The 26,718-nt window shown below is 46.1% G+C and overlaps 1 protein-coding gene across 2 annotated transcripts in view; it reads right to left on the bottom strand.

Annotated features, from left to right (window-relative positions):
- PPARD (peroxisome proliferator activated receptor delta) overlaps positions 1–26,718 on the bottom strand; it is a 96,155-nt gene that overhangs the window by 7,321 nt on the left and 62,116 nt on the right. For both annotated transcript variants that reach the window (XM_023512846.1, XM_012804855.1), the window contains one exon: positions 6,084–6,314. In XM_023512846.1, coding sequence (XP_023368614.1) covers positions 6,084–6,213 — 130 coding nt within the window. In that variant the 5' untranslated portion in view covers positions 6,214–6,314. The remainder of the gene's footprint in view (positions 1–6,083; positions 6,315–26,718) is intronic.

Raw genomic sequence — 26,718 nt, 5'->3', positions numbered from 1 at the left:
TCTTTTTTTTTTTTTTTTTGCAGTTTTTGGCCAGGGCCGGGTTTGAACCCGTCACCTCCAGCATATGGGGCTGGCGCCCGACTCCTTTGAGCCACAGGCACCGCCCCAGAAACTCAACTCTTGAGCCCAAGCAATCGGACTGCTTCAGCCTCCCAGAGTGGCAGGATTACAGGATTGATTATATTTCCTTGTGGAGATGCTAGGGCAAGGAGGGTTTTCTGCACTTCCTCCTTAAACCGGAGAGGTTCATGCGCATGTCTGCTTTGTATCACTTGTGGTAATCGGTGTTTTTGTGGCTTGCACGTCTGCTTCCCCTGCTAGACTCAGCTCAGTCCCTTTGGATCTCCGAGCCTACCACTGCCACTGAGTCTTGCTCACAGTGGCTAATTATCTCAGATTATTCACATCTCCTGGTGGTGCTTTCCTTGTTCTCCCCTCTCCCTCACCAGTGCAGGGTCTCTCACCAAGCCTAGCCCTTCCTCCCCTCTGCCTCCCTTCCACTGCTTCAGGAAACGCACCTGCTTACCTGATGGGGCCATCCTCTGGGCCCTGAGCTCTGCCTCTGAATGTCCACTTGACACCTTGATGGCCTCCCTACCCAACCTCCCAAACATCTAAAGGGCCTCAAAAGGGCCAGCATTTATCAGTCCCTTACTAAGTGCCAAGTATGTTAGAGTCTTTATATGTGTATCCTTTCATTATTATCTTGGAAGATACTAATTACCACCATTTGAAGGAAACCGAGGTTCAGTGAGGTTAAGGCAGCGGTTCTCAACCTGTGGGTCATGACCCATAGGAACTATATTAAAGAGCCACAGCATTAGGAAGGTTGAGAACCACTGGGTTAAGGGATTCACCCAAAGTTACCTGCTTAAAACACAGTGGTACTGGGACTTGAAGATTAACCAGACTTTGTGGCTGTCCAATAGTGCTTTCTTTTTATTGCATGCTCACTGTGCACCAGGCACTCTTCCTGGCACTTTACATCCACTAATCTCATGTAAACCTCAAAATAAACTTTCAAGGAGGTCTTCTTACCCCTATTTCACAGGTGAGGAAGCTGAGACTCAGAAGGTTAAGTAACTTGATGACAGTGGCTGTGATGGTTTTATGTGTCAATTTGACTAGGCCATGGTATCCAGTTTTTTTGTCAAACACCAGTCTAGATGTTGTTAAGAAGGTATTTTTTTTTTTGAGACAGAGCCTTAAGCTGTCACCTTGGGTAGAGTGCCGTGGCATCAAAGCTCACAGCAACCTCTAACTCCTGGGCTTAAGTGATCCTCTTGCCTCAGTTTTTCTATTTTTAGTAGAGACGGGGTCTCACTTTTGCTCAGGCTGGCCTTGAACTGGTGAGCTCAAGCAATCCATCTGCCTTGGCCTCCCAGAGTGCTAGGATTACAGGCATAAGCTGGCTAGGAAGATATCTTAAAAATGCTTTCATTATGGGCGGTGCCTGTGGCTCAAAAGGGTAGGGTGCAGGCCCCATATGCTGGAGGTGGTGGGTTCAAACCCAGCCCTGGCCAAAAACTGCAAAAAAAAAAAAAATGCTTTCATTACTTTTTAGATGTGATGACATTTAAATTAGTTAGACTTAGAGTAAAGCTGACTACCCACCACAATGTGAGTGAGCCTCATCTAATAGGTGAAGGCTTTAAGAAAAAAAGACTGAGACCCTATTCCAACCCTCACCATGAGGAAGGTGGACTTTCACCCTGCAAATAGTCTTTGGATTTTGGCTACAACTTTTAACTTCCCTGGGTTTCCAGCCTGTTTGCCAGCCTGCATACCTTATAGAATGTGGATTTGATACCCCTACAATTGTGTGAGCTGATTCCTTGAAACATCTTTCTCTATATATATACACACACATGCACATCTTGTGGGTTCTGTTTCTCTGGAGTACCCTAATAGTGGCAGAGTGAGAATTACAACCTGGAACTATCCAGCTCCTGGAGCTGAGCTCTAAACCATTGTGCTTTTCTACTACCCATATATATTTGCTCATTACTATTAATCAATAATGTTATTATGATAAACAAAAACATGACATGGTCACCGCTAAGGAGAACACTGTGTCATTATCCCAATGTTTGGACTCAGTGTAAACACCAGCCCTATCACCCAGAGAGTTGAGTATCAGTTTCGCCATCCTTGATTACAAGTTCAGCAAACAGACAATATTGACCTTGTTCACATAATTTACATGTGGTTGAGAGCTCTCCTGCGTATCTATCTAGTCTCCATCGCTGGAGCTATGTTGTTGTCCTGGCTGCCCTCACAGTCTATTTACTTTACTGGCAAAGCCCAGAGGCAAACCATCTTGAAGCTTCTGAAATCAGGCCAAATTTGGCAGGGATCTGGGGCTAGGTTATCAAGCAGCCTTTCCTCTGCTGTCCTGTTCACCTGGACTGTGGGCTTCAGGTCAGGCACTCAGCCTTATCCACCAATGAAGAGCTCGCCCCTGGCCCAGCGCCTCCCCTAGCCAGAATGCCTCCCAAGTGAGAGGAGGCACTCAGGCCAGGAGGAAGAACACTTTATCTGCCTATTTCTCAGGCGTAACTAGGATGGATGTCATTAAAGCAGGAGGGAATGAGGATGAGAATGGGGTGTGAGTCCTAACTCAGCTGCCCTTTTAACCAGCTCGGGGACCCCAGGCAAATGAGTTTCTTGTGTTTTTGTTTTTTTCAGACACAGTCTCAAGCTGTCACCTGGGTAGAGTGCTGTTACATCATAGCTCACAGCAACCTCCAACTTGGGCTCAAGCAATCCTCTTGCCTCAGTTTTTCTATTTTTATTTTTTTGAGACAGAATCTTACTATGTCGCCCTCAGTAAAGTGCTGTGGAGTCACAACTCACAGCAACCTCAAACTCTTGGGCTTAAGCCATTCTCTTGCCCCCGCCTCCCAAGTAGCTGGGACTATAGGCTCCCACAGCCCCCAGCTATTTTTTTTGTCATTGTTGTTTAGCTGGCCCAAGTGGGATTTGAACCCACCAACCTTGGTGCATGTGGCTGGCACCATAACTACTGTGCTACGAGTGCTGAGCCAAGTTTTTGTATTTTTAGTAGAGATGGGGTCTCGCTTTTGCTCAGGCTGGTCTGGAACTCATGAGCTCAAGCAATCCACCCGCTTTGGCCTCCCAGAGTGCTAGGATTACAGGCAACAGCCACCACGCCTGGCCACAAATGAGCTTCTTTTTTTTTTTGAGACAGAGCCTCAAGCTGTCCCCCTGGGGAGAGTGCTGTAGCATCACAACTCACAGCAACCTCCAACTCCTGGGCTCTAGTGAGTCTCCTGCCTCAACCTCCCAAGTAGCTGGGACCACAGGCGCCCGCCACAATGCCTGGCCATTTTTTGGTTGCAGCTGTCATTGTTGTTTGGCGGGGCTGGATTCGAACCTGCCACCTTAGGTGTATGTGGCTGGCGCCTTAGCCACTTGAGCCACAGGTGCTGAGCCAAATGAGTTTCTTATAACCTTAGTTTCCCTGGTGCTGAGTGCTAATGGAAGGCCTGCCTGAGATGGTAGGGGTGAGGAGGAGGTGCTTGGCACAGAGAGTGCAGAACTGCAGGGGAGTCAGAGATGCGGCAAATTGTGGAGCTGTCTTGCTATTTCAGGGCTTAAGGATGTGCTTTGTCTTTATGGGTTCCTGAGGAGACTCTGGAGGCCAAAGTCACAGCTCATGAGAGTGAGGCAGAGAACCAGCAGGTGCTGAGATCTGTGATGTAGAAGATACCATCATTGACTCTCACCCATCTGGCCCCCAAGGTGGACAGGACATAGCCCCTGAAGGCGAAGGGACTGACTTGGACAAGCAGGGGCCACAGCTTATAATGGAGGACCTGGAATTCTTGCCCTGGTGTATGTGATCGCAAAGTGCCAACACAGGATCTGCCAACTTCCCTTACCCATTTAAAGAAGACTGGCTGTATGTGGTAGCTCATGCCTATAATCCCAGTACTCTGGGAGGCCAAGGCAGAGCTCACAAGTTCGAGACCAGCCTGAGCTAGAGTGAGACCCTGTTTCTAAAAATAGTCAGACATTGTGGTGGGCGCCTATAGTCCCAGCTACTCAGGAGGCTGAGACAAGAGACTAGCTTGAGCCCAAGAGTCTGAGGTTGCTGTGAACTATGGCACCACGGCATTCTACCCAGGGCGATAGCTTGAGACTGTGTCTCAAAAAAAAAAAAAAAAAAAGATTAATTTTAACCTTTAAAAAAGAGGAGTGTAGTTGCTTTTTAAAGTATTAAAGTAAGGGAGGGAGAAGGGAAGGAAGGAGGGTGGGTAGGTAGGGGGACCACACCTATGGAGCGTATTGCAAGTATAAGTTGGATCTATCAAGTGTAGAACACAAATGTCTTAATCCTGTAATTGGGTAAAAGTGGTGAAGGCTATGTTGTTTAGTAGGATGTACGCATTCCAATTTGTACAAGTAATCAACACATTGAATCCTATAATGGCATACATATATTTATGATCTATGTACAAAAGACTTAATAAAAAAAAGAAAGAAATGGATGAAGGCATATAGGAAAAAAAAATAAAGTATTAAAGTAATACAGGCTTGTCGAGAATAATACATGATGGCTCCTTCTTATCCATGATGCTACTTCTCAGAGCCCCACTAGTCCTTTAACGTATGATCTTCCGGTACCTTCTATGATACATAAGGATTTTTATTTTTATTTGTTATTTTTTTTAGAGACATTGTCTCACTTTGTTGCTGTCAGTAGACTGCTGTGGCATCACAGCTTGCAGCAACCTTCAGCTCTTGGGCTTAGGCGATTCTCTTGCTTCAGCCTCCTGAGTAGCTGAGATCATAGGCACCTGCCACAATGCCTGGCTATTTTTGTTGTTGTTGTTGCAGTTTGGTTGGGGCCGGTTCGAACCTGCTACCCTCAGTATATGTGGCCAGCGCCCTACTCACTGAGCCATAGGCACCACTGGCATAAGGATTTTTAAACAATGAGATCCCCAATTTGTTAGGAACCTATTTAATACATATAAATTAGCCTTTTCCTTACTGATCTAGAGGATTCCACAGTATGGCTCTACCACAGTCTACATAAACAATTCCCACAGATGGGGATTTCCCTAGGTTTTGCTCTTATGAATAGTGCTGCAGGAAATAAGCTGGTGTGGAAATCCTTGTGCATGCTGAGCAAGTATTTACACAGGACACATTCCCAGAAGCAGAGGTATAAACCACATATACTAAACAGTGTTGGTTCATGGTCCCCCCACCCTGAATGACCACCTATGGCCTGCATCTCCTTCAGCTGAAACCAGTGGCAAAATCAGGGTGTGTACTCTTGGCAATATATCCTCTTGTGACCCCAGGTTCCCTCTGAGGGAAGGGAGCAAGGATCAGCAGATGTACTTGTGCCCATGGCCCTCTGGTAAGGAGAGAAGTGCAAGGAGAAGGGGAGAAGCTGAGGATAGACCAGGAGCAAGGAAGAGCAGCATTAGCAACACAGAAAGCTGGGGCAGAGGGCATTCTAGGTGTTCCAAAGGTGGACACGGCAGAATGGGTCCCAGAGAGAAACGTCTATACTGCTACTGACAGCAGACAAAGTGGAGCCAATAGGTGTGACAAGAGGAGCTACAGCTGTATGGCTGCAAAAAAATAATATTAATTGTATTCATACTAACTCCTTAGCAATTTTACCTAATTACAACACAGCTCAATAATGATGTGTGTAATTAGCACCAGATCGATCAAGTTGTGTGTTTTAACTGATCTAACAATCTCAGGTATAGATGATCTTTCCAGTGTGTGTTAGTGCAAATTAGTTCCAGATGTCTTGTGAGAGCAGTGGTGGCAATCACAACAATGGAGACAACATGCATTCCAAATACCCACTCATTTACTTCATACAAAAACCCATGTCCACGTCACCTACTATCCCAGTTTGTTTTACAGAAAGAAGAGGTGCAACCTGCCCAAGGTCCTGCAGCCGGTGAGTGGCCATCTGGCTCCGGTCCTTAACCACTCTGCATCCCACGTGACTGCTCACACAGGGGCAGGATCCCCGTTCCACAGGCTCTGCCTCCTCTGCTCCACGTGCCCTGCCAGCCCCTCCTCACCTGTGTAGCTACTGGAAGGAAGTGTATGCTCTGGTCCCCCATTGATCTCCGGGGCTCCTTCTGCCTCTGCCACTTCCTCTTTCTCCTCCTCTTCCCGGACCTCAGGGGCCTCCTCCTGTGGCTGCTCCATGGCTGATCTCCCCTCGGCACCACGCCTGCAGGCCCGGTCATAGCTCTGGCATCATCTGGGTCTGAACGAAGATGGACGTCTACAGGGCGGTTCCCATCAGCCTGGACAGAGGGGAAGACAGGAAGAGGTTGGGGGAGGTGGTAACAAGGGAGAGAGGGTGGCAGGAGTGAACCATGCTTGGGGGCTGTTACCATGGAGGGGTTCTTCCTGAGTCCCTGCTGTGCTCTCCCATCATTCCTACTCCTTGTATCTCATAGTCACCTATCCTATTGCTCTTGCCTAGTTGGCTCTTATGACAGATTTGTGGGGTTCAGGGCAGGCTCCAATAGCCCGAGAGGATGGCAAACCATTGTGCCACCTTTCCCTGCCTCCTCTGCTGCATTCTGTTCTTCGAGCCTCCCTGAGTCTCCAGAAGCCACGTCAGAATGACATGAGTGGTTTTTTCCAATTCTCCAGTTCCCTTAGAGAGCCAGACAGATGCCATACCTCCCAAACCCCACCTGATCCCTACCAGCACTCAGGCCCAAGAATGGTGGCTCTCCTGAGCCTCTGTTCTTGAAGGGGGTGGGTGATTGCAAGGTGCAGCCAAGCTTAAGAACCACTGCTCCACAGCAAACAAAGCAACTTCCAATTGTTCTCAACACGTCTTAACTCTACCCATTCCTTTCCATCCTAGTTGGTCTCCTAAAGGCAGTCTGGAAATTCAGCCCTAGAGTCTGACGGAAAGCTGGGGAGATGGGAATCTGTAGATCTGGGAGGAATTCCAGTTGATGTGAAAGGCACAGGAAGGGATGTAGTTCACTGAAGGAGAGCAGCATGTCAATGGAGGGAAAAGGAAGAAGCACCAGAGCAGATGATGGGGCAGTGAGCAGAGGGAAAGAGACTGGGATGCCTGGGTGTCTCAGAGCCAAGAGAAAGGCTGTTCCAAGAGGAAAGGTCAACCACTTCAAATGCTGCAGAGATTCAGGGTGATAACCTGATACATGGCCACTGGATTTAGAGACTGCAACCCTGTAAGTTAATGACTCTGTGAGACAAGTTTTGGCCAAGTGGTTGAGAGAGAACCCTGGGCTCTGAAGAGTAAGTGGTTGCAAAGAAGCTGAGACGAGGAATGGAAATTAACTTTTCAGCAAATATGTCAAGGCAAGAAATATACATGAGATACTAGCTTGAGAAAAGTAGTAGCAAAGCCAATAAAAGGTTTTTTTGGAATAGAGAAGAGGTTACCCAGGACAGTCTGAAGATATAAGGGGGAAGCCAGCCAGGTTGACTGATGAGAGGGGAATTATTCAAGGATGCAGGATGAAAATATACAAATTAAATATCATAGTAGTTGGGGGGTGGGGCTCATATGGAATGCCCTCACTCTTTAATTAACAAAGGAGGCATGGTTGTCTTTTGAGAGTAAAAGATGAGGCTTGAAAAAAGCAAGGAAGCTGTGTGCAGGCACTTGGGCAAATATGGTAAGGAATTAACTGGACAGAACAAAAGGAACTATAGTAAAGCTACAATAATTCAAACAGTGTGGTACTGGCACATCAATGAGAGAGGATACAAAGAGTCCATAAATAGAGGCAAATACATATGGAACTTTAATATGTTATAAAGACAGCGCTTCACATCAAAGGAAGATGTACTTCTCAATAAATTGTTTGGGACTCAAGTGCTATAGCATGTACCTATAATTCCAGCTACTCAGGAGACTGAGGTGGGAAGACTGCTTGAGCCTAGGAATTCAAGGCTGCAGTGCAGTGAGCTATGATCATGCTACTGCATTCTAGCCTGAGTGACAGAGCAAGACACTGTCTTTTTAAAAAAAAATTAACAAGTTAGATTACATAAAAATATAATCTTTCTATATGCTAAGAACTATAAGAAAAAAAAAGACAAACTGAGAAAAATATTTGTGACTCTCATCAGACAATTTAGGGCTAATTTTCCTAAAATCATTCCTACCAATTAGTAAGACTAATAACCCAATAGAAAAATAGGCCCATGATATGAACAGTTCATAGAACAGGTATAAATTTGGATCTTAAACATATGAAAGACATTTACTCATAAAAAGAGAAATGCAAATTAAAATAACATTGAAATACCTTTAGACAATCATATTTATTTTATTATTTATTTATTATTATCATCATTATTATTTTGAGACAGAGTCTCATTATGTTGCCCTCAGTAGAGTGCCATGGTGTCACGGCTCACAGCAACCTCAAATTCTTGGGCTTAAGCGATTCTCTTGCCTCAGCCTCCTGAGTAGCTGGGACTACAGGCGGCTGCCACAATGCCTGGCTATTTTTTGGTTGTAGTTGTCATTGTTGTTTAGCTGGCCCACTCTAGGTTTGAACCCGCCAACTTTGGTGTATGTGGCTGGCGCCCTAACCACTGTGCTATGGGAACCGACCTATTTATTATTTTTGAGACAGAGTGCCGGGGCATCACAGCTCACGGCAACCTCAAACTCTTGGGCTCAAGCTATTCTCTTGCCTCAGCCTCCCAAGTACCTGGGACTACAGGCACCCACCACAATACCTGGCTATTTTTAAAGAGGGGTCTTGCTCTAGCTCAGGCTGCTCTCAAACTCGTGAGCTAAGGTGATTTGCCCACCTCGGCCTCCTAGAGTGCTGGGATTATAGGCATAAGCCACCATGCCTGGCCCTAAAGATCAGATTAAATGACAGATGCTAAGACATTGTTGAGCATGTGGAAAAACATTCTCACACCCGCCTGGTAGAGAGGTAAATTGGCTCAAGGCCTACAGAGGGTGATTTGGCTGATCTATTTAAATATAGAAATGCTACTTCTAGGTTATATCCTATGCATCTATACTTCCACATAAGCAAAATGATAAGTGTTAGTTCAAGGTTATTAATTATAGTACTGACTATAAGAGGTGGGGAACAAGCTAAATGTCTATTAACCAGGGACTTATTAAATAAATAATACAGAAATATGAAATGGTATGAGGCTACAGGTAAGAATGAAATTGCTTATACACTGATGAAAGTACCTCTAAGATACATTGATAAGTGAAGAAAACTAAAGAATGAAGAGCTAAAAAGACCTACTGAAGCTGGCTTGGCGCCTATGGCTCAAGCAGCTAAGGCGCCAGCCACATACACCTAAGGTGGCGGTTTCGAATCCAGCTTGGACCGCCAAACAACAATGACGGCTGCAACCAAAAAATAGCCGGGCGTTGTGGCAGGCGCCTGTGGTCCCAGCTACTTGGGAGGCGGAGGCAGGAGACTCGCTTGAGCCCAGGAGTTGGAGATTGCTATGAGCCAAGGGGACAGCTTGAGGCTCTGTCTCAAAAAAAAAAAAAAAAAAAAAAAGGACCTACTGAAGCTGTATTGGCTTATGTTACGTGTAAGACTCTAAATACAGGCTACATAAGAACCTGGAGACACTATTTGCCTCTGAGTGCCTGGCTCACTGATGGAGAGAGATTTTGTTCACTGTTTGTCTTATACATTTTAAAAGTTGAACTATGGGAATGTCAGCTCTTCTAAAAATAATTTCAATTGGAATAAAATAAAAAAGCAAAACTTAAAAACCAATAGTGGGGAATATGAGAGAGTGTTCAGCAGTCAACTGTTCAAGTCCTTTTACTTTTCAGAAGATGTCTGAGATGTTAATCAACTTTATTCAGTTCAGTCAAATATGCATATGGAAAAAATTCAAAGGTAATGACTAAGATACCATAAGTAAAATGTGTAATTTTGAAATTACTACAGTAGAGTGAAAAAACTTAGAGAAGGTCACGTAAAACTCTAGCTTTCTGAGAAAGCCCCACAGACAGGACAGCAGACTACAAAGACATGACTAAATGTAATGTGGGCTCCCAGCCTGGATCCTGGAGCAGAAAAGAGAACAACAGTGGAAAAGCTGGTAAGTTCCGCATAGTCTGTTTAGTTTAGTTAATAGCACTGTACCAGTGTTCATTTACGTAAAAGTTAGTATTGGCTGGGTAAAGGCTTTGTGAGGACTTTTTATGATCTCTGCAACTTTTCTGTAATACTTAACTTTTTTCAAGATAGAGTTTAAAAAACAAAACTTTCTGGCTTCTCTTGAAAACTGGGCAGACCTAGCCACTGGGCATCTGCATGCTCCTGGCATCATCCCCAGAGCTGAGCAATGGCCATCATCTCCACTACTGGTTGTCCCTCCCCCAGTCCACTTCACTTATTTATACTGCATTGCCGGGATTTGAGAGTTTCAGTATAAATCAGTTCCTCAAGAAATGATCCCTGGGAGACTGAGGCACGAGAGTCACTTAAGCCCAAGAGTTGGATATTGCTGTGAGCTGTGACGCCAAGGCATTCTACCAAGGGCCACATAGTGAGACTTGGTCTCAAAAAATAAATAAATAAAAGAAATGATCCCTGATTGCTGACACCCGAGTGCTTGCTGCATGGCAGCTTCTCTAAGAGGCAGCCAGGGGAGTCACTCATTCTCTCTAATTCCATTCCCTTCTTTCCTACTGAGTCCCAGTCTTCTTCATATCAGCACTGTGCCTGGCTAACACTCAATTTCCCAAGCTTTCCTGCAGCCACAGTGTTCATGTGACATAATTCTGACCAACAACATATAAGCAGAAATGACTGAGAAGGGCTCCTGAAAAAGTATTCTTTCCTTTTTTTTTTTTTCCCAAGACACAGTCTCATTGTGTCACCCTGGGTAGAGTACCGTGGCCTCACAGCAACCTCAAACTCTTTTTGTTTTTTGTAGAGACAGAGTCTCACTTTTTCGCCCTCGGTAGAGTACAGCGGAGTCGCTCCAACAACCTCCAACTCCTGGGCTTAGGCGATTCTTCTGCCTCAGCCTCCCAAGTAGCTGAGACTACAGGTGCCCACCACAACGCCCGGCTATTTTTTGTTGCAGTTTGGCCGGGGCTGGGTTTGAACCCGCCACCCTCGGTATATGGGGCTGGCGCCCTACTCACTGAGCCACAGGCGCCTCCCCAACCTCAAACTCTTGGGCTTAAGCAATTCTCTTGCCTCAGCCTCCCAACTAGCTGGGACTACAGGTGCCCGGCACAATGCCCGGCTTTTTTTTGGTTGTAGCTATCGTTGTTTGGCAGGCCTAGGCCAGGTTCGAACCTGCCAGCTCCGTTGTATGTGGCTGGTGCCCCAGCTGCTGAGCTACAGGCGCTGAGCCTAAAAAAGGTATTCTTTCCTAATCAAGAGGCAAGCTTCTGGTCTTCCTGTCTTCCTACCTGGAACAGGAATATGATGTCTAGAGGTGTAATAGCTGCCTTTGGGGCACAGGAAAGGCAGAAGCCAGATGGAGCCTGGCCACTAAGGCATTGTGGAGCCGCTGGACTAGTCCTGGAATGCCCTTATCTAGACTACTGGTTAGGTGGAAAACTTAAACTGTTTGCTAGATTTCTGTTGCACGCGACTCAACACAATCTTAACTGAAACAGGAGATATAAAGACACTGATCTAAAGAGGACAGTGGGGTTGTAGGGTAGAAGTTGGCAACAATATTGGAAAAAGGCCCTTGGTGATCACCAAGAGCAGCCTGTGACCACTGTGGCATTAGTAAGCTTTAACAAGTACCAGAGATAGTGATTCTTCATGGTCCACGGGATTGAAAAGCCTGCAGGCGGAAGAGGCAGAGGTGGGGGAAGAGACCCTCAATGAGGACTGTGGCTGAGGGGCCAAAGAAGTCTTCTGAGGAGCAGTATCATGAGCAGCACTGGTGATAAGGGTTGAACGACGTGACTCCCAGGAACCATGGCAAAGTGGGGCACTAACCATAGGGTGTGAGGGGTGATGAGAACAAACTGGTTTTGGATCTATGCAGCTTGGATATCAGTGGACACAGGGGAAATGTACACTAGTTTAGATCCAACGGCTCTGGTGATGAGAGCAAGGAAGAGGGGGACGTGTAGATTTGGGGTTCCCCCAGCAGGTGGTAACAGAGGGGGGAAAGACCACAACACTGCTTTGCATATGTATTGACACAGTATTTTCTTCCACATCCTCTCACCCTCTGATCTTTTTTTTTTTTTTTTGAGACAGAGCCTCAAGCTGTCCCCCCTGGGTAGAGTGCCGTGGCATTACAGCTCACAGCAACCTCCAACTCCTGGGCTCAAGTGAGTCTCCTGCCTCTGCCTCCCAAGTAGCTGGGACCACAGGCGCCCGCCACAACGCCCGGCTATTTTTTGGTTGCAGCCGTCATTGTTGTTTGGCGGGTCCGGGCTGGGGATTCGAACCCGCCACCTTAGGTGTACGTGGCTGGCGCCTTAGCTGGTTGAGCTATAGGCGCCGAGCCTCACCCTCTGATCTTGAGTGATCCTGAGGAGCAGGGATAGAGTTCACTGTCAGGGACCTGCTGGGGTACAACAAGCAGACTCCCACACTGTCCTCAGAAGCCCCTGTAACGTGTGCCTCAATGGCTCCCCTTGGTAGATGAGGCCAGTAACAAGCCTACAGATCATGACAGGGTATCTCTCAGAGAACACACCACAAGGTGAAGGAGAGATTAACAGGGCTTCGAACACAGTGGGGTTCAAGCCTGGCCAAGCCTCTGACAGCTGTGTGCACTGAGCCACTTGACTCACCCCCTGAGTCCTGCCTCTACTCCCACATCCCAGCTGGCAGTAGGTTTTTCCAGCCAGACAAGAAGCGTTCTTAGTTTCGGGGACTGCCTCTTAGGAACAGATGCAGTTCTGGGCTCTTGCTAGAGTTGAGGACTTGGGACCAATGTCCCCAGCTCCCCTGCTGATGTTTCCCCCCAGCCTGGAGTTGTGTCTTTGGGTTGTGACCTCTTAAGGACACCAGTTGAAGAGGGAGGGGAGCTGTAGCCTGGTTGTTTAAAAACCCACATGTGTCCTATGGGATGTTTCTTATTTAGATTTAACTATGGTGCTGCAGACCATTACAGTATTTTGCCAGAAGCCATCCATTTTCACCCAGCCCTGAATTCTCTATCTACAGCTGAGGTCTGCCAAACCCAGCAGCCAAGGTTGCCCCCCACTCCACCCTTGTTCTCAGCGTCCCCAGCTGAGAGCAACCTTGACCCCAGACCCCACACTCTCCCCTGATGCCTGGGACCCATGCTCACAGTCTGGATTTTCTCAGGTAACTGCCACACCACCCACCACTAAGCATGCAATGAACCCTAGTCTCCTGTTCCTCTTTTCAGCCCTGGCACTAGGTTTCACTTGCATGTGGGTGAGAAACCCTGGTTTTTGCTACTGCTCCCAGTGTTAGTGGTCTCCGTTCTCTACCCCCAGCATTTACCAGAGCAAGAGCTCTCTGATCATGCCAGCATTGTTCCACTAAAGAGGCTAGAGCTTTACACCCTTAGAAAAAGTCTTTACCAAAAGCATTTCTTGCGAAACAAAGCCCTGGACTGCTCAGATTCTAGGGCATATGTACAGACACACACACACGCCCTCAGTGCCCACGTAGTCCCAGTGCTCCCATTCTAATACCCACTGTCTTGACCCAAGAAGAAACTCAGCCTCCCATTAGGGAGCTCAGTTGCACAACCCCATCCATTTCCCACTGGTGAAAGAATTTCATGGGCAGAGGTAGTTAGGACCTCAACCCAAAGGACCAAAGCTCTAGAGAAGCCTGGTCTGGGGCCAAAACAACCAAGCCTCCTGGGACCTTAACCCTCCCCTCCAAGTTTACTTGTCCCCCACTCACCTCTTTGCTAGGAGCTTGTTCCCCTCTTCCCTTTCAGAATAGCCCTCTTGCCTCCAGGCCAGCTAAGCAATCCCCAAGTGCCTCATGTTCCTGTGGTAACTCAGGAGCTTCCCTGATGCCCACTAGCAGGCTATATGCTTGGTGGGAACCGTCTCTCCCCGACCCCCACCCAAGGTGTGAGTGTGGGAAGACTGTGTCAGGGACTGCTGGGGCCTCCATGGGCTCCATCTACCATGTGGCACAGCCTGAGGGGCCTTCTTCCTATACCAGAGCCTAACCTGGGTCACCATCTTCATCACAATGGTACCAGCTTCCCCTTCACTGAGAACTTCCTACACACCCAGCTCTGTGTACAATGACACATCTAATTCTCACCACGACTCTAAGAGTCAGGTATTATTATTATTCCTATTCAATTATTGATGATATTGCAGCACAGAAAGGGAAAATAATTGGTTCAAGTCAAACAATAACTGGATAAGCAGGATTTGAATCCTGGCGAATCGGCTAAAGTCTTAGCCACTATGCTATGTGCCTCATGTACGGTACTGGGTAAAACTGAACCAGAAGCTGGCATGCCCTTGACCAGCTGGGACCCGAGGGGCCTGGAAGCTGTTCTTGAGAACGTTTGTAGGTTCTAGCAGAGGAGCACAGCTATTTGCATACCCTTCACCAAAAAAGGGTCTTCCTCTATTGGAGAAGGTAATCAACTGAGCATGCAGCTGTGGGAGGACCAAAGTAGCCCAGCCAGCCAATCAGCCAAATCAATCCTGGCACTTGATGGCGTGACAGATGTCCCAGCCAGATTGCCCTCACATCCTAGAAGTTGCTGGGATGTGAGTTCAGTTTGGAGGCATCATTCCTGAATCCGCTGTCTGGCTGCCAGTCTCTAGCTGATTCTGTCAAGAACACCCTGGTCAAAGCCCTTCTGAATATTCCTGCCAGAAAATGACCCCTGTGTGCTGAAGACAGCCACAGGCTCTGCTCCCTGTCTCCCTCTCCAGCGCTCTCCTTTTGCTCTCCCTGCCACTCACCCCATGTTCCAGCATTACTCCCACTTCTGTAGCCTGGAGTGCGGCCCTTTTCAGTGACTAAAGCCTATTCTCCTCAAGTCCTACCTGCACCTCCCCTTTTAGGAAGCTCCCCTAGCCCCATTCTGTTCCTTCTCACTGCAACCCTGCCCCAAACTGCAATGTCTATTGAAATGTCAGTTATCAGGTGAGGCTGATGACTCTGGCCTCACCACCAGTTTCCCAGAGAATGCCCTTTATTTTTTTGAGGAAGACCCCCAGTACCTGGCACAGTGCCTGGCTTTCAGTGGATATTTAACATACATTTGCTGAATGAATAAATATACTAAAAATATTAACCTTAGTCGCAATGTTGTTAGTTTTACTATTTTGCCACTGTATCAGTTTTTATGTGTCAAGGTCTCTGAGATGTAAAACATCACAAAAATTAATTCCCCAGCTTCTGTGTCAGGCTTGGGTTCAAACCCTGGCTCTGTCCCTCCCTCTCTGTGACTTGGGAAAGACACTAATGTCACAGAGTTTCTCAGCCCTAAACCTGGAATACTACTGCCACCTAACCTGAGAGGCTGTTGTGTGGATTAAATAACCATGAATGATTGCTTTACAATGCTGGGTATTCAGTAAGTGTCCAACAAATAGGGACTGTGGCTGCCATAATCATAACTGTTGGCTTATCTTTTAAAAAACATTTCAGATTAGGGGCGGCACCTGTGGCTCAGTGGGTAGGGCACTGGCCCCATATACTGAGGGTGGTGGGTTTGAGCCCGGCCCTGGCCAAACTGCAACAAAAAAATAGCCGGGCATTGTGGTGGGCACCTGTAGTCCCAGCTACTCAGGATGCTGAGGCAAAAGAATTGCCTAAGTCCAGGAGTTGGAGGTTGCTGTGAGCAGTGTGACGCCACAGCACTCCACTGAGAGCAATAAAGTGAGACTCTATCTCTACAAAAAATAAAATAAAATAAAATTTCAAATTGATATGAAGATACAAATGATTAGGCTACAATGTTTGCATTTGTTAGGTGAGGTCCCTGCTGTAGTTGTGCCCTGCGCCCAGGAGGCACCATATACCCTTACGTTGTGTCCACTGGGTGGGAACACACCAATCCCCTTCCCATCTCCCCTCTCCCTGCAACTTGAATTGAGTTTTTCTCTTGTGTGGGAATGTATTAGTTTGTTACTGGCTTCACATTAGTTTTGAATACACTGGATACTTGCTTTTCCATTCTTGGGACACTCTACTAAAGAGAATGTTCTCCAACTCTATACAGGGTAATACAAAAGATGTAAAGTCTCCATCTTTTTTATGGCTGACTAGTTTCCCATGGCATACATATATCACAGTTTATTAACCCATTCATGGGTTGATGGACACTTGACTGTTGGCTTATCTTAAGGAATTATATGGAGGAAGTGATATTCCAGTTCCAGACATGTACTAACCTACTGAAACATCAGGATCTCAACAGAGAATCTCTCTCTCTCTTATTTTTAGAGGCAAAGTTTCACTCTGTTGCCCAGACTAGAGTGCTGTGGTATTGGCCTCAAACTCCTGGGCTCAAGTGATCCTCTTGCCTCAGCCTCCAAAGTAGCTGAGACTATAGGTAAGCCACCCCTATGCCTGGCTAATTTTTCTATTTTTAGTAGAGATAGGGTCTCATTCTTGCTCAGGCTGGTCTCAAATTCCCGAGCTCAAGTGATTCTCCCACCTCAGCCTCCCAGAGTGCTTGGATTACAGGCCTGAGCCACCATGCCTGGCCAACAAAGAATCTCTTAATTCCCTGCCTTACCATCACTGTGAGAGACAGAACTGCCAGGGAGCTCCTTAATCTAAACACATGCTTTTTCTTCCAAGAAGGACACAAACCTTCTTACCCCCTCATGTAGCTAACCTAGTTGCTACCATTTCCTCCTTCCCCTTACACTTATCCAGGGAAGACAAGGGTTAGCAGCCTATGAGTAAAGGACAGAGGTTGCCCTGTATCCCTGGCAAGTGTTTGCAGGATCAGCAGTGAGGGAGGTCATGGGAGAATGGGTCTGGCTGATTCTCTCCCAACCTTTCCTATCAATCATTAATCCAGGTGCTGACCCAGTACTCTAGTTTTCCAGGCCAGTACTCTCTGCTTCCCATTTGCCAATTCAGGTTACCCCATCTGCCTCAGAGCACAGGAGAGGCCTGAGTGACCTTTTAGCTAGCTAGGGTCACCACAGCAGGTCACCTGAGGCCAAGCCCTAGGAATGGCCCAGAGCTGGTTTTGCTCAAGGAGTTCTAGGACCAGAGAAAAGACAGCCAGGAGCCACCCTGTATTCCATGATTCTTCTGACTGGCCCAAGTATCAGCCCTTGGGAACAATAAGCTTCCATGAGCCAGAGAAATGTCTAAAGAAGAGACCAGAGGTAGAGGGTGCTCTTCACCCAGGATGGCGAAAGCTTCGGCCGTGAGGGGCCTTGGGCACCCCCGCACACAGCAGGGAGAGAGGCACCCGGCTCTCTGCTGGAGGGCTCTGTGCTGACTACCTCTGCTTTCAGCCACTGAGGACTGCAAAGATAGTATAAATCGACAGCTTTCACAAACAAGAGAAGCTCAATGACGTCAAAGTAGGTACACATGCATAGAAATACAACTAGAAAGACAGGGCTCAATTAAGGTGACCAGACGTCCTGCTTTTGGTGGGACAGTCCTGATTTTTAACAATTTGTCCTGCATCCCGCAGCATTTTAAAAAGTCCCGATTTTTGGAAAGAATGCATGACAAGCTAGGGAATTGCGGGAGAATGGGAAGGGAATATACAGTTTTCAGCTGCCGTGTGGCTACTTCGCCAGGATATGAGTTTTATATTATTTTTGTTAATTTTAGAATGTTAAACTTTAATAATAACAAATAATTGTTGAGCATTGATTATCGAGAACTGCTTATCAAAGTTCGCATTGTTGATAAGTTGTTAGAATTCAACCATCATTTTATTTGGACTTAATGAACAATGGCATTTTTTGGCATTGGCAACTATGAAAACAGTTTGTAACTGTCTCTCAGATAATACACATCGTACTGCGTGCTAGTGCTAGTTAAACAAGTGATGTTAACAGATCAGCTATTCAGATATTTAGGTAAGTAATTTATTTATTTCATGAATTTAGCAGACAGTACTCTTTTATTTATTTATTTTTATATTTTATTTACATTTTATAGTGGCAGCAAAAAGTCTAGCGCCCGCCTTGAAAGTGACACTTACAACTTATGAGGTATCATTATTAAAAAAATATATTGATAAGGAAAAGGTTAAATCTTGGGCATCAGCAAAAATCACAATAGAGAACAAATGTTTAGAAATATTTCATCATTTTAAAACAAACCATGTTCCATACAATAATGTACTAAAAATTATGTGATACGCGCTGTCCTTACCAGGAACTAAAGCTGCAACTGAATGCATTTTTTCCTATGGTAAATAAAGTGTGGACATCAGAAAAATCACAATTAAGTGTTGAGACTTTGAAAGCCATTTTATGTGTGAAATGTAATTTAACAAATTCTTGTGAAAAATTTCATGACTTTTAAACAACGACAGGAATCTACTAAAAAAAAAATTCACTCAAATGAGAAATATGCCAAAGAATAAAATGATATTATACATAATTTTTTAATATATTATATTTGTAAATTGTACTTATGTTGAAATTAAAAAAAAATTACAGGCTTGGCGCCTGTGGCTCAAGTGGCTAAGGCGCCAGGCACATACACCTAAGGTGGCAGGTTCGAATCCAGCCTGGGCCCGCCAAACAATAATGACGGCCGCAACCAAAAAATAGCCGGGCGTTGTGGTGGGTGCCTGTGGTCCCAGCTACTTGGGAGGCTGAGGCAGGAGACTCGCTTGAGCCCAGGAGTTGGAGGTTGCTGTGAGCTGTGAAGCTACAGCACTCTACCCAGGGGGATAGCTTAAAGCTCTGTCTCAAAAAAAAAAAAAAAAAATTACAATACTATTTTTGCGTTCTATGAAAATTTTTGTTGCTCCAAATAGACCAAAAAAAATTTTTTTGAAGCAGTCCTGTAGAGCTCTCTCCACAGGCTTCAATTTTCCATGGGCACTTGACACTGCTCTCCAGACCACTGCAGATCCTTTGAGGAAGAGCTCACTGAGGTTACAATAAATTGGTAGAATGTAGTGGAGGGCACAACACAGCCTAGAAATGGCTGGCAGATGGGGCCTACTTGTGGCCCAGCCAATTCTTTTGCTAATGGGCAGTGTTATCTTGGGGGGTTGGAGCTAGTTGTTTTTTTTTGTGTGTGTGTGTGGAGAGGGGCTTCATTTTCCCAATGAAGAAAGGTCATGTTGGTTACTTCTTTCGCTCTTGTGACTCTAAAACCCTCTCAGTGAGCAGACTTCAGGAGTACGACCAGAGTCCTTAGCTCAGACTCAGGGTGGGGATCAGGAGCCACAAGCCAATGGGCCACCAGGGCAGGAGCTCTTAACCAGTCTACTGTAACTGCCTGTTGCTTCCATTCCCCAAATCCTCTAATGCTAGAAAGTTCTTCCATATTCTGATCAATTGAACTCTTAACTAACTGCCATTCCTACATAACAAATCCTCAGGTGGCCTTAAAGTGTTTATATGTTCTGAGAGAGGAAGATAAGCCCAGTATCAGCAACTACTCATGAAAGGCTTTACAAAAGGAGAAGGGGAGGCCAGCTGAGTTGCCAAGAGGAGGAAACTGCCTCTGCTGGAAGCCTCAGGGGAAGTCCAAGATGAAGGAGCAATAGGTCACCACAATAATCATAAAAGTAAACTATGCTCATTATAGAAAATACTAACGAGTTCCGGGAAGAAAATATTATCAAGGAATGAACAGATTTAAAAAAAAATAAAGACTGAGCGGTAGGGTGTTCTAGGTAGGGAGATGTAAGATCCTAGGCCCAAGAGAGGGAGATGGAGAAAGAAACAAGGAAGCAGGGAATGGGAAAAGCTGGGAAGCAGATCACAGCCAAATGCATGGAGAAAACCTACAACTCTTCACACATGGAGCTTACCCAACTTCTGCTGCTATCAAGCAGTACATGGCATTTCCACGTGCCTGGCATTATTCTAGGTTCCTCACATATGGTACTATTATCATCTTCATTTACAGTTGAGAAATCAGAGCATGGAAGAGGGAGGGAACTTCCAAGAGCTCACAGGAGCCACAAGCCAGCCAGCCATCAGCGCAGGAGCTCTTACCCAGTTTACGTACCTGCTTGTGGCTTCCATTCCCTAACTCTTCAAAGTTCTTCCACATCCTCACCAACTGAACTCTCTCTCCAACCAAACACCATTCCTAGGCCTATTTTGCTTGGCCTCAGTCACCAAGACTCAGCCTATACTTTCTCCTCGCCTACCTTCTCTAGGTGAACTTTTGTCACTTCAACATTTGTCATCTGACAATTTGATGATCCCTCCTCTTCCTTAGTTTATCACACCCTCTCAGTGTGTAGCTCCTAAAACTCCCAATAATCAAGATGAAGTTAAAGCGCTGAAATGACCTGTCCCATCTGTGGTCCACCAGGACTCCCAGGTGGGTCAGTCACTGCCTAAACATCAAGTCACGCCTCTCTGTGCTGCTCAGGGAGATGGAAGGTGGCCTTTTCTATCTCTTCCAAATGTTATCCTGTTGTTTTTGACCTGTTGTGAGAGCCCTCTGAGGGTCTTCTAAGCCTGATCCTTTTCTCCAAGGGCAAACAATGTCTTATCTCATATCATCTGTGAATATGAGGAAATGTACCTTCTACTTTTTCTCCTAAATCAATGAAGGGCTTTCCTCTAGTAGTTGTTTGTTTATTAACCTTTGGATAAGGCAGTTCATCAAATCTGAAACCTGATACCTGACATCCCCCTTTCTATCTGGAGGTAAGAAGATAGTGGGATATGGTGGAGAGAACATTAGTGCTGGATATATGATGAGTACACCCCTAGCTCTGTCTTTACTATGCTGCGTACCTCTCTGCAAAACCTTTTAACTAACCTCTCTGTGGCTTAGTCTTCCCATCTGTAAGATGGAACTAATACTCACCTGCCTTTCTTTTTTTTTTTTTTGAGACAGCACCTCAAGCTATCTCCCTGGGTAGGGTGCCATGGCATCACTGCTCACAGCAACCTCCAACTCCTGGGCTCAAGCGAGTCTCCTGCCTCAGCCTCCCAAGTAGCTGGGACTATAGGCGCCCGCCACAATGCCCGGCCATTTTTTGGTTGCAGCCATCATTGTTGTTTGGCAGGCCCGGGCTGGGGATTTGAACCCGCCACCTTAGGTGTATGTGGCTGGCGCCTTAGCCGCTTGAGCCACAGGCACCGAGCCTCACCTGCCTTTCTTAATGGCGATGACATGCCTTAGATGAGATACTATATGCTAATTATGTCTATAATTTACACAACAAAATACTTTTGGGGTAATATTTATACATAGTATCTTCTTTTATTACTTACCTGATTTTTCTTTTTCTTTTTTTTTGAGATAGTCTCACTTTGTTGCCCTCGGTAGAATGCCATAGCATCAGAGCTCATAGCAACCTCAAACTCTTGGGCTTAAGCAATTCTCTTGTCTCAGCCTCCCAAGTAACTAGGACTATATGCGCCCATCACAACGCCCAGCTATTTTTTAGACATGGGGTGTCACATTTGCTTAGGCTGGTCTCAAACCTGTGAGCTCAGGCAATCCACTTGCCTCAGCTTCCCACAGTGCTGAGATTACAGGTGTGAGCCACCATGCCCAGCCAACTCATCAGATTTTTCTAAATTTTTTTGTTCTTTTTCTTTCTTTCTTTTTTTTTTTTGGAACAGGATCTTGCTCTGTTGCCTAGGCTAGAGTGCAGTGGCCTCATCATAGATTACTGGAACCTCAAACTCCTAGGCTTAAGTGATCCTCCTGTCTCAGCCTCCTAAAAAGCTGGAAATATAGGGGCATGCCACCATGCCTGGCTATTTTTCAAAATTTTTATATAGCTGGAGGTCTTGCTATGTTGCTCAGGCTGGTCTTGAACTCCTGGCCTTAAGTGATCCTCCCACTTCAGCTTCCCAAAGCGCTAGATTTAGAGGCATAAACCGCCACACCTGGTCTCTAAATTTTCTATAATGAACATGTTCTATGTTTAGAAAGCAATTAAAAAATGTTTTTTAAAGCATGATAAAAATGATTTTAGAGAACAAAATGAAGAAACAAAATGAAAAGTTGAAAAAATCTATCTCAAGATGCAACATTCTGGCCCATCGATGTCATAAAATTCTCTGCAGGTACTCAGAGCAACAGATGAGGTACTATGGCAGAATAGCCACGACACACAGCCAGAGAAAACAGCGAATGGATGAGCTGCACATCTACCATGTGCCTATTTTGTTCAAAACATCAACACAGAGCCACACATGCTTGCCTAACAGTATAAACTACCAAGAATGGAAAACCACCTGAGGACAGGAGGGAAGGGAGGAGATTGGCTGGGAGATATTTTTTTACCTTTATACATGTCTGTAGTTTAAATTGTTTTTAAAACAAGCATCAGTGTCTTTTGTAACAGAGCTGAGTAGAAGAGCCAGAAGTCTTGTAAAACTTCTTGCTTTTTTCCTACCAAAACCTCCTGGATCTCACTTGAGTGAAATCAGCCCAGGAACTAAAAGGCAAATTCTAACACCAGGTGAAGAAGCAAAGCTCTCTTGGTATTGAACTCAAAGACATTTTCAATCTTATTCTCTGTTGTCTCTTTCTTTTTCAAATGTACCCCTAGCTGGTTGCTTTCTAAGGTCCCAGATAAGGCCTTACATAACAAATATCTGAAAAGCATCAAGACCTCAAGAGAAGAAGAAATGAAGACGCAGGGTGAAAGAACAAGAGGACTCAAATTTCAAGGAGCCCAGAAAGATTTTCTAAACATCAAAGTACCCGAGATTCAGAAAATTGGCGCATGCCATCAGCTCCCAGTTCTCTCATCGTTCTGACAGCGGCTTCTGGATTTTATGCCTGCATTGACCGTCTGTAAGAGCTCTCAGTAAGAAAGCTGTCCAGAAATTGCAATCTCACTCCTCAGGACTCAGAGGCAGAAGGAGAGGTGTACAGGATGAGATGGGGAAATGCTAGAACTCGAGTGACTTCGTGATGACACTGGGGGTAATTAATTTGGAGAGTAGAAGGCCTCCCATGTTGGGTCATGTCAGATTCCTAATCAGTTTGGATCCCAGCCCCATCCAGCGGAGGGAGAAGGGGTTCCCTTGAAAGAATCAAGTAGCATGCTGCCTCTTTTCACCAAATGTTACAACCCGTGATGGTTGTGATGATTGAGAGACTATAAACACTGCTTCCTCTGGGGTTCTCCCCCCACCCAAGTAGCCCTCTCTGCTCTTGTCTACCTGGCAGCTGCTAGAGCCCTGAGGGTCTCTCTAAATGAGGTGGTCTGAGGTGGCAGGAGCCAGGAGAAAAAGAACTTCCCTGAGTTCCCCCCAGCGTCCACATAACACAACCTGCTCCTTGCCAGGCCACTTTGGCTCTGGCCCAGAATTTGGCCCCTTGGTTTAGGCCTACAGAGATGAACAGTGCAAGCAGCAGCAGCTAGAACTTGAGAGAGCAAGCTCTCAGGGTCTGTCAGCTCTATAGCAACAAGACAGGATGACTTAAGAGTCAGAGCCACTGCTCTCCTCAAAACAGCTGCTCTAGAGAAGGACACCAGGGTAGCATGAGGAACAACACTGGGTCTTTCTACCAAGTGCTACAGGTACTACTTGCCTTGGAGATTGCCGCTGACTGGGAAGATGGCAGGTTGGTGGGTTGGTGGTATGCCACCAGAAGCGTCCTGGGGTACTCTGGAATCACCGTCACAACCTCCTTTCTGACTGCAGCCCAGAGAGCCTCCACCCAAATCCTGGGCGTCCTGAGCATGCAGGTGGTGTGTCCCCACCCACAGTGACCTGCTTGGCAAGGCTAGGCATACCTTTTCCCCATTAATGCTTCCTGTTTCTCCCTCTCCCCCCAGGAAGCTAGGCAGGCTGAGGCAGTACCTTTCTTCATCTGTCTGTATTGCCCTGGGGTTCACAGGCCAATTGGGGATCCCAAGCGCCAACCCTGAGTTAACACAAGGCCAGGCCCAGGTACGTGCAGCTTGTACTTCCCTGTCTGGGCAGGTAGAGGCTGGAACAGTACCAGCAGCTTACCTCTGTGACATAAGCATGAAAGCATTTGTTCCAAAGGTGGCTGGTAAGCGTCCAATAGCCTGCTTTCCAACATGCCCACAGTGCTGGGCCTTCTTACAGGAAAGACTGCCACAGGCAGAAGAGGAACGTAGGGAGAGAAATGCTGCTGTCTTCCTCTCACTCATCACAGCCTACAAGGTTGGTGTTCCTCTGCTTGGTTCTGAGCACCTAGAGCCTGGTTCCACCATGTTGACCAGCTACTCTCAGGAGGCAGCCTGGTCTAAGGACAAGGGCAGGGCTTTGTGCCCAAATAGAAATGGGTTTGAATCCTAATTGTACCACTCACTAGGCTGAGTAGCCTTGGGCAAATTGCTTCACTTCTCTGAGCGTCTACTTCCTTATATGCACAATCTCACACAGCTCAAAAAGATGAAAAACTTGTCTATGGTCATGAGGTGAGAGATGGCTGCCGTTTGGTCCCAAATCTTGGGATACTAGCTCCAAGAGCTTATCTGACTACACTAGGATATTTCTCAACAGCAGCTACAACTGACACCCAAATGGTCACCTTTTTTATTAAATGGCTGTCAAAAGACAGTGAAAAGCTTGTGAAAAGATCACTTCCTTGGCTTTGCGCCTGTAGCTCAGCGGCTAGGGCGCTGGCCATACACACCGGGTCTGGCAGGTTTGAACCCAGCCCAGGCCTGCCAAATAACAATGGCAACTACAACAAAAAAAGTAGCCGGTTGTTGTGGTAGACAGTTGTAGTCCCAGCTACTTGGGAGGCTAAAGCAAGAAAATCGCTTAAGCCCAGGAGTTGGATGTTGCTGTGAGCTGTGATGCCACAGCACTCTACCGAGGTCAACATAGGGAGACTGTTTCCAAAAAAAAAAAGAAAGAAAAAAAATCACTTCTTTAATACAAAAGTAGCCCTCATGGTTGTCAACTTAACCAAGTGAATAAAGTTATTATCACCTTTATAGAGTCAACTGGCACTGTTGTGCCTCCTGACAGATGTAAGCAACAGAAAGCACACATCCTTCATGTGGGCCCCAGGAAAAGTGTAACCCCAAATCTAATCACAAGGAAATGATCCAAGAAAACTGGAATGTGGACAATCCATGACACATTGTCAAGCAAATGCAGCAAACTGTTAGCAACTGTTAAATTTTATGAAGGAAATACAGTGTTCACTGTATTATTCTTTTAACTCTTCTCTAGCTTTAATCCTTAAGAATAACTTTTAGGGCTGGGTACAGTGGCTCACGCCTGTAATTCTAGAACTCTGGGAGTCCGAGTGCTCCTCGGTGGATTGCTCGAGCTCACAAGTTCAAGAATAGCCTGGAGCAAAAGCGAGACCCCATCTCTACTAAAAATTAAAAAACTGAGGCAAAAGGATTACTTGAGCCTAAGCATTGGAAGTTGCTGTGAGCTATGACGCTGCGGCACTCTACCCAGGGCAATAGCTTGAGATTCTATCTCAAAAAAAAAATAATAATTTAGGCCTGGTACTGTGGCTGACATTAATAATCCTAATATTCTGGGAGGCCAAGGTAGGTGGATTGCTTGAGCTTAGGAGTTCAAGACCAGCCTGAGCAAGAGTGAGACGCCATCTCTACTAAAAATAAAAAAACTAGGGTGGTGCCTGTGGCTCAGTGGGTAGGGCACTGGCCTCATATGCTGAGGGTGGCAGGTTCAAACCTGGCCCTGACCAAACTGCAACAACAACAAAAAATAGCCAGGTGTTGTGGTGGGCGCCTGTAGTCCCAGCTACTTGGGAGGCTGAGGTCAGAGAATCACCTAAGCCCAGAAGTTGGAGGTTGCTGTGAGCTGTGATGCTATGGCACTCTACCAAGGGCGATAAAGTGAGACTCTGTCTCTACAAAAAAAAAAAAAAGAAAAGAAAAAGAAAAACTAGCCACGTGTCATGGTAGGTGCCTATACTCCCAGTCACTTGAGAGGGTGAGGCAAGAAGACTGCTCAGGCCCAGGAGTTTAAGATTGCTTTGAGCTATGACACCATATTTTTTTTTCTTTTGAGACAGAGTTTCACTTTGTTGCCCTTGGTAGAGTACCGTAGCATCATAGCTCATAGCAACCTCAAACTCCTGGGCTCAAGTGATCTACTTGCCTTGGCCTCCTAAGTAGCTGGGACTGCTTGCGCCTGCTGCAAGGCCCAGCTATTTTTTAGAGATAGGGTCTTGTTCTTGCTCAGGCTGGTCCTGAACTTGTGAGCTCAAGCAATCTACCTGCCTGGGCCTCCCAGAGTGGTAGGACTATAGGCGTGAGCCACAGTGCCTGGCCTGTGGTATAATCCTTAAATTAAATAATTTTTCTTTGGCATTCATTGTATATTAATGAATTTCAACATTTTCCATTATCAAACATCTATATCAGGTAGAGATCACCTTTATATGCTAATGAAATACATAATCTTGTCACAATATATTGGTCCATAATAATAATTATAAACCATGCATTTTTAAAAAAAGGCACAGCTCAGTGCCTATGGCTTAAGTGGCTAAGGCGCCAGCCACATACACCTAAGGTGGTGGGTTCGAATCCAGCCTGGGCCCACCAAACAACAATGACAGCTGCAACCCAAAAATAGCCAGGCAATGTGGCGGGTGCCTATGGTCCCAGCTACTTGGGAGGCTGAGGCAGGAGACT

This window comes from Otolemur garnettii, unplaced genomic scaffold (assembly GCF_000181295.1).
Source record: "Otolemur garnettii isolate 467f Iridium unplaced genomic scaffold, OtoGar3 scaffold00031, whole genome shotgun sequence".
Lineage (NCBI taxonomy): Eukaryota > Metazoa > Chordata > Mammalia > Primates > Galagidae > Otolemur > Otolemur garnettii.
Note: the sequence above shows the minus strand (reverse complement) of the source record. Positions and strands in the feature narration are given on the sequence as shown.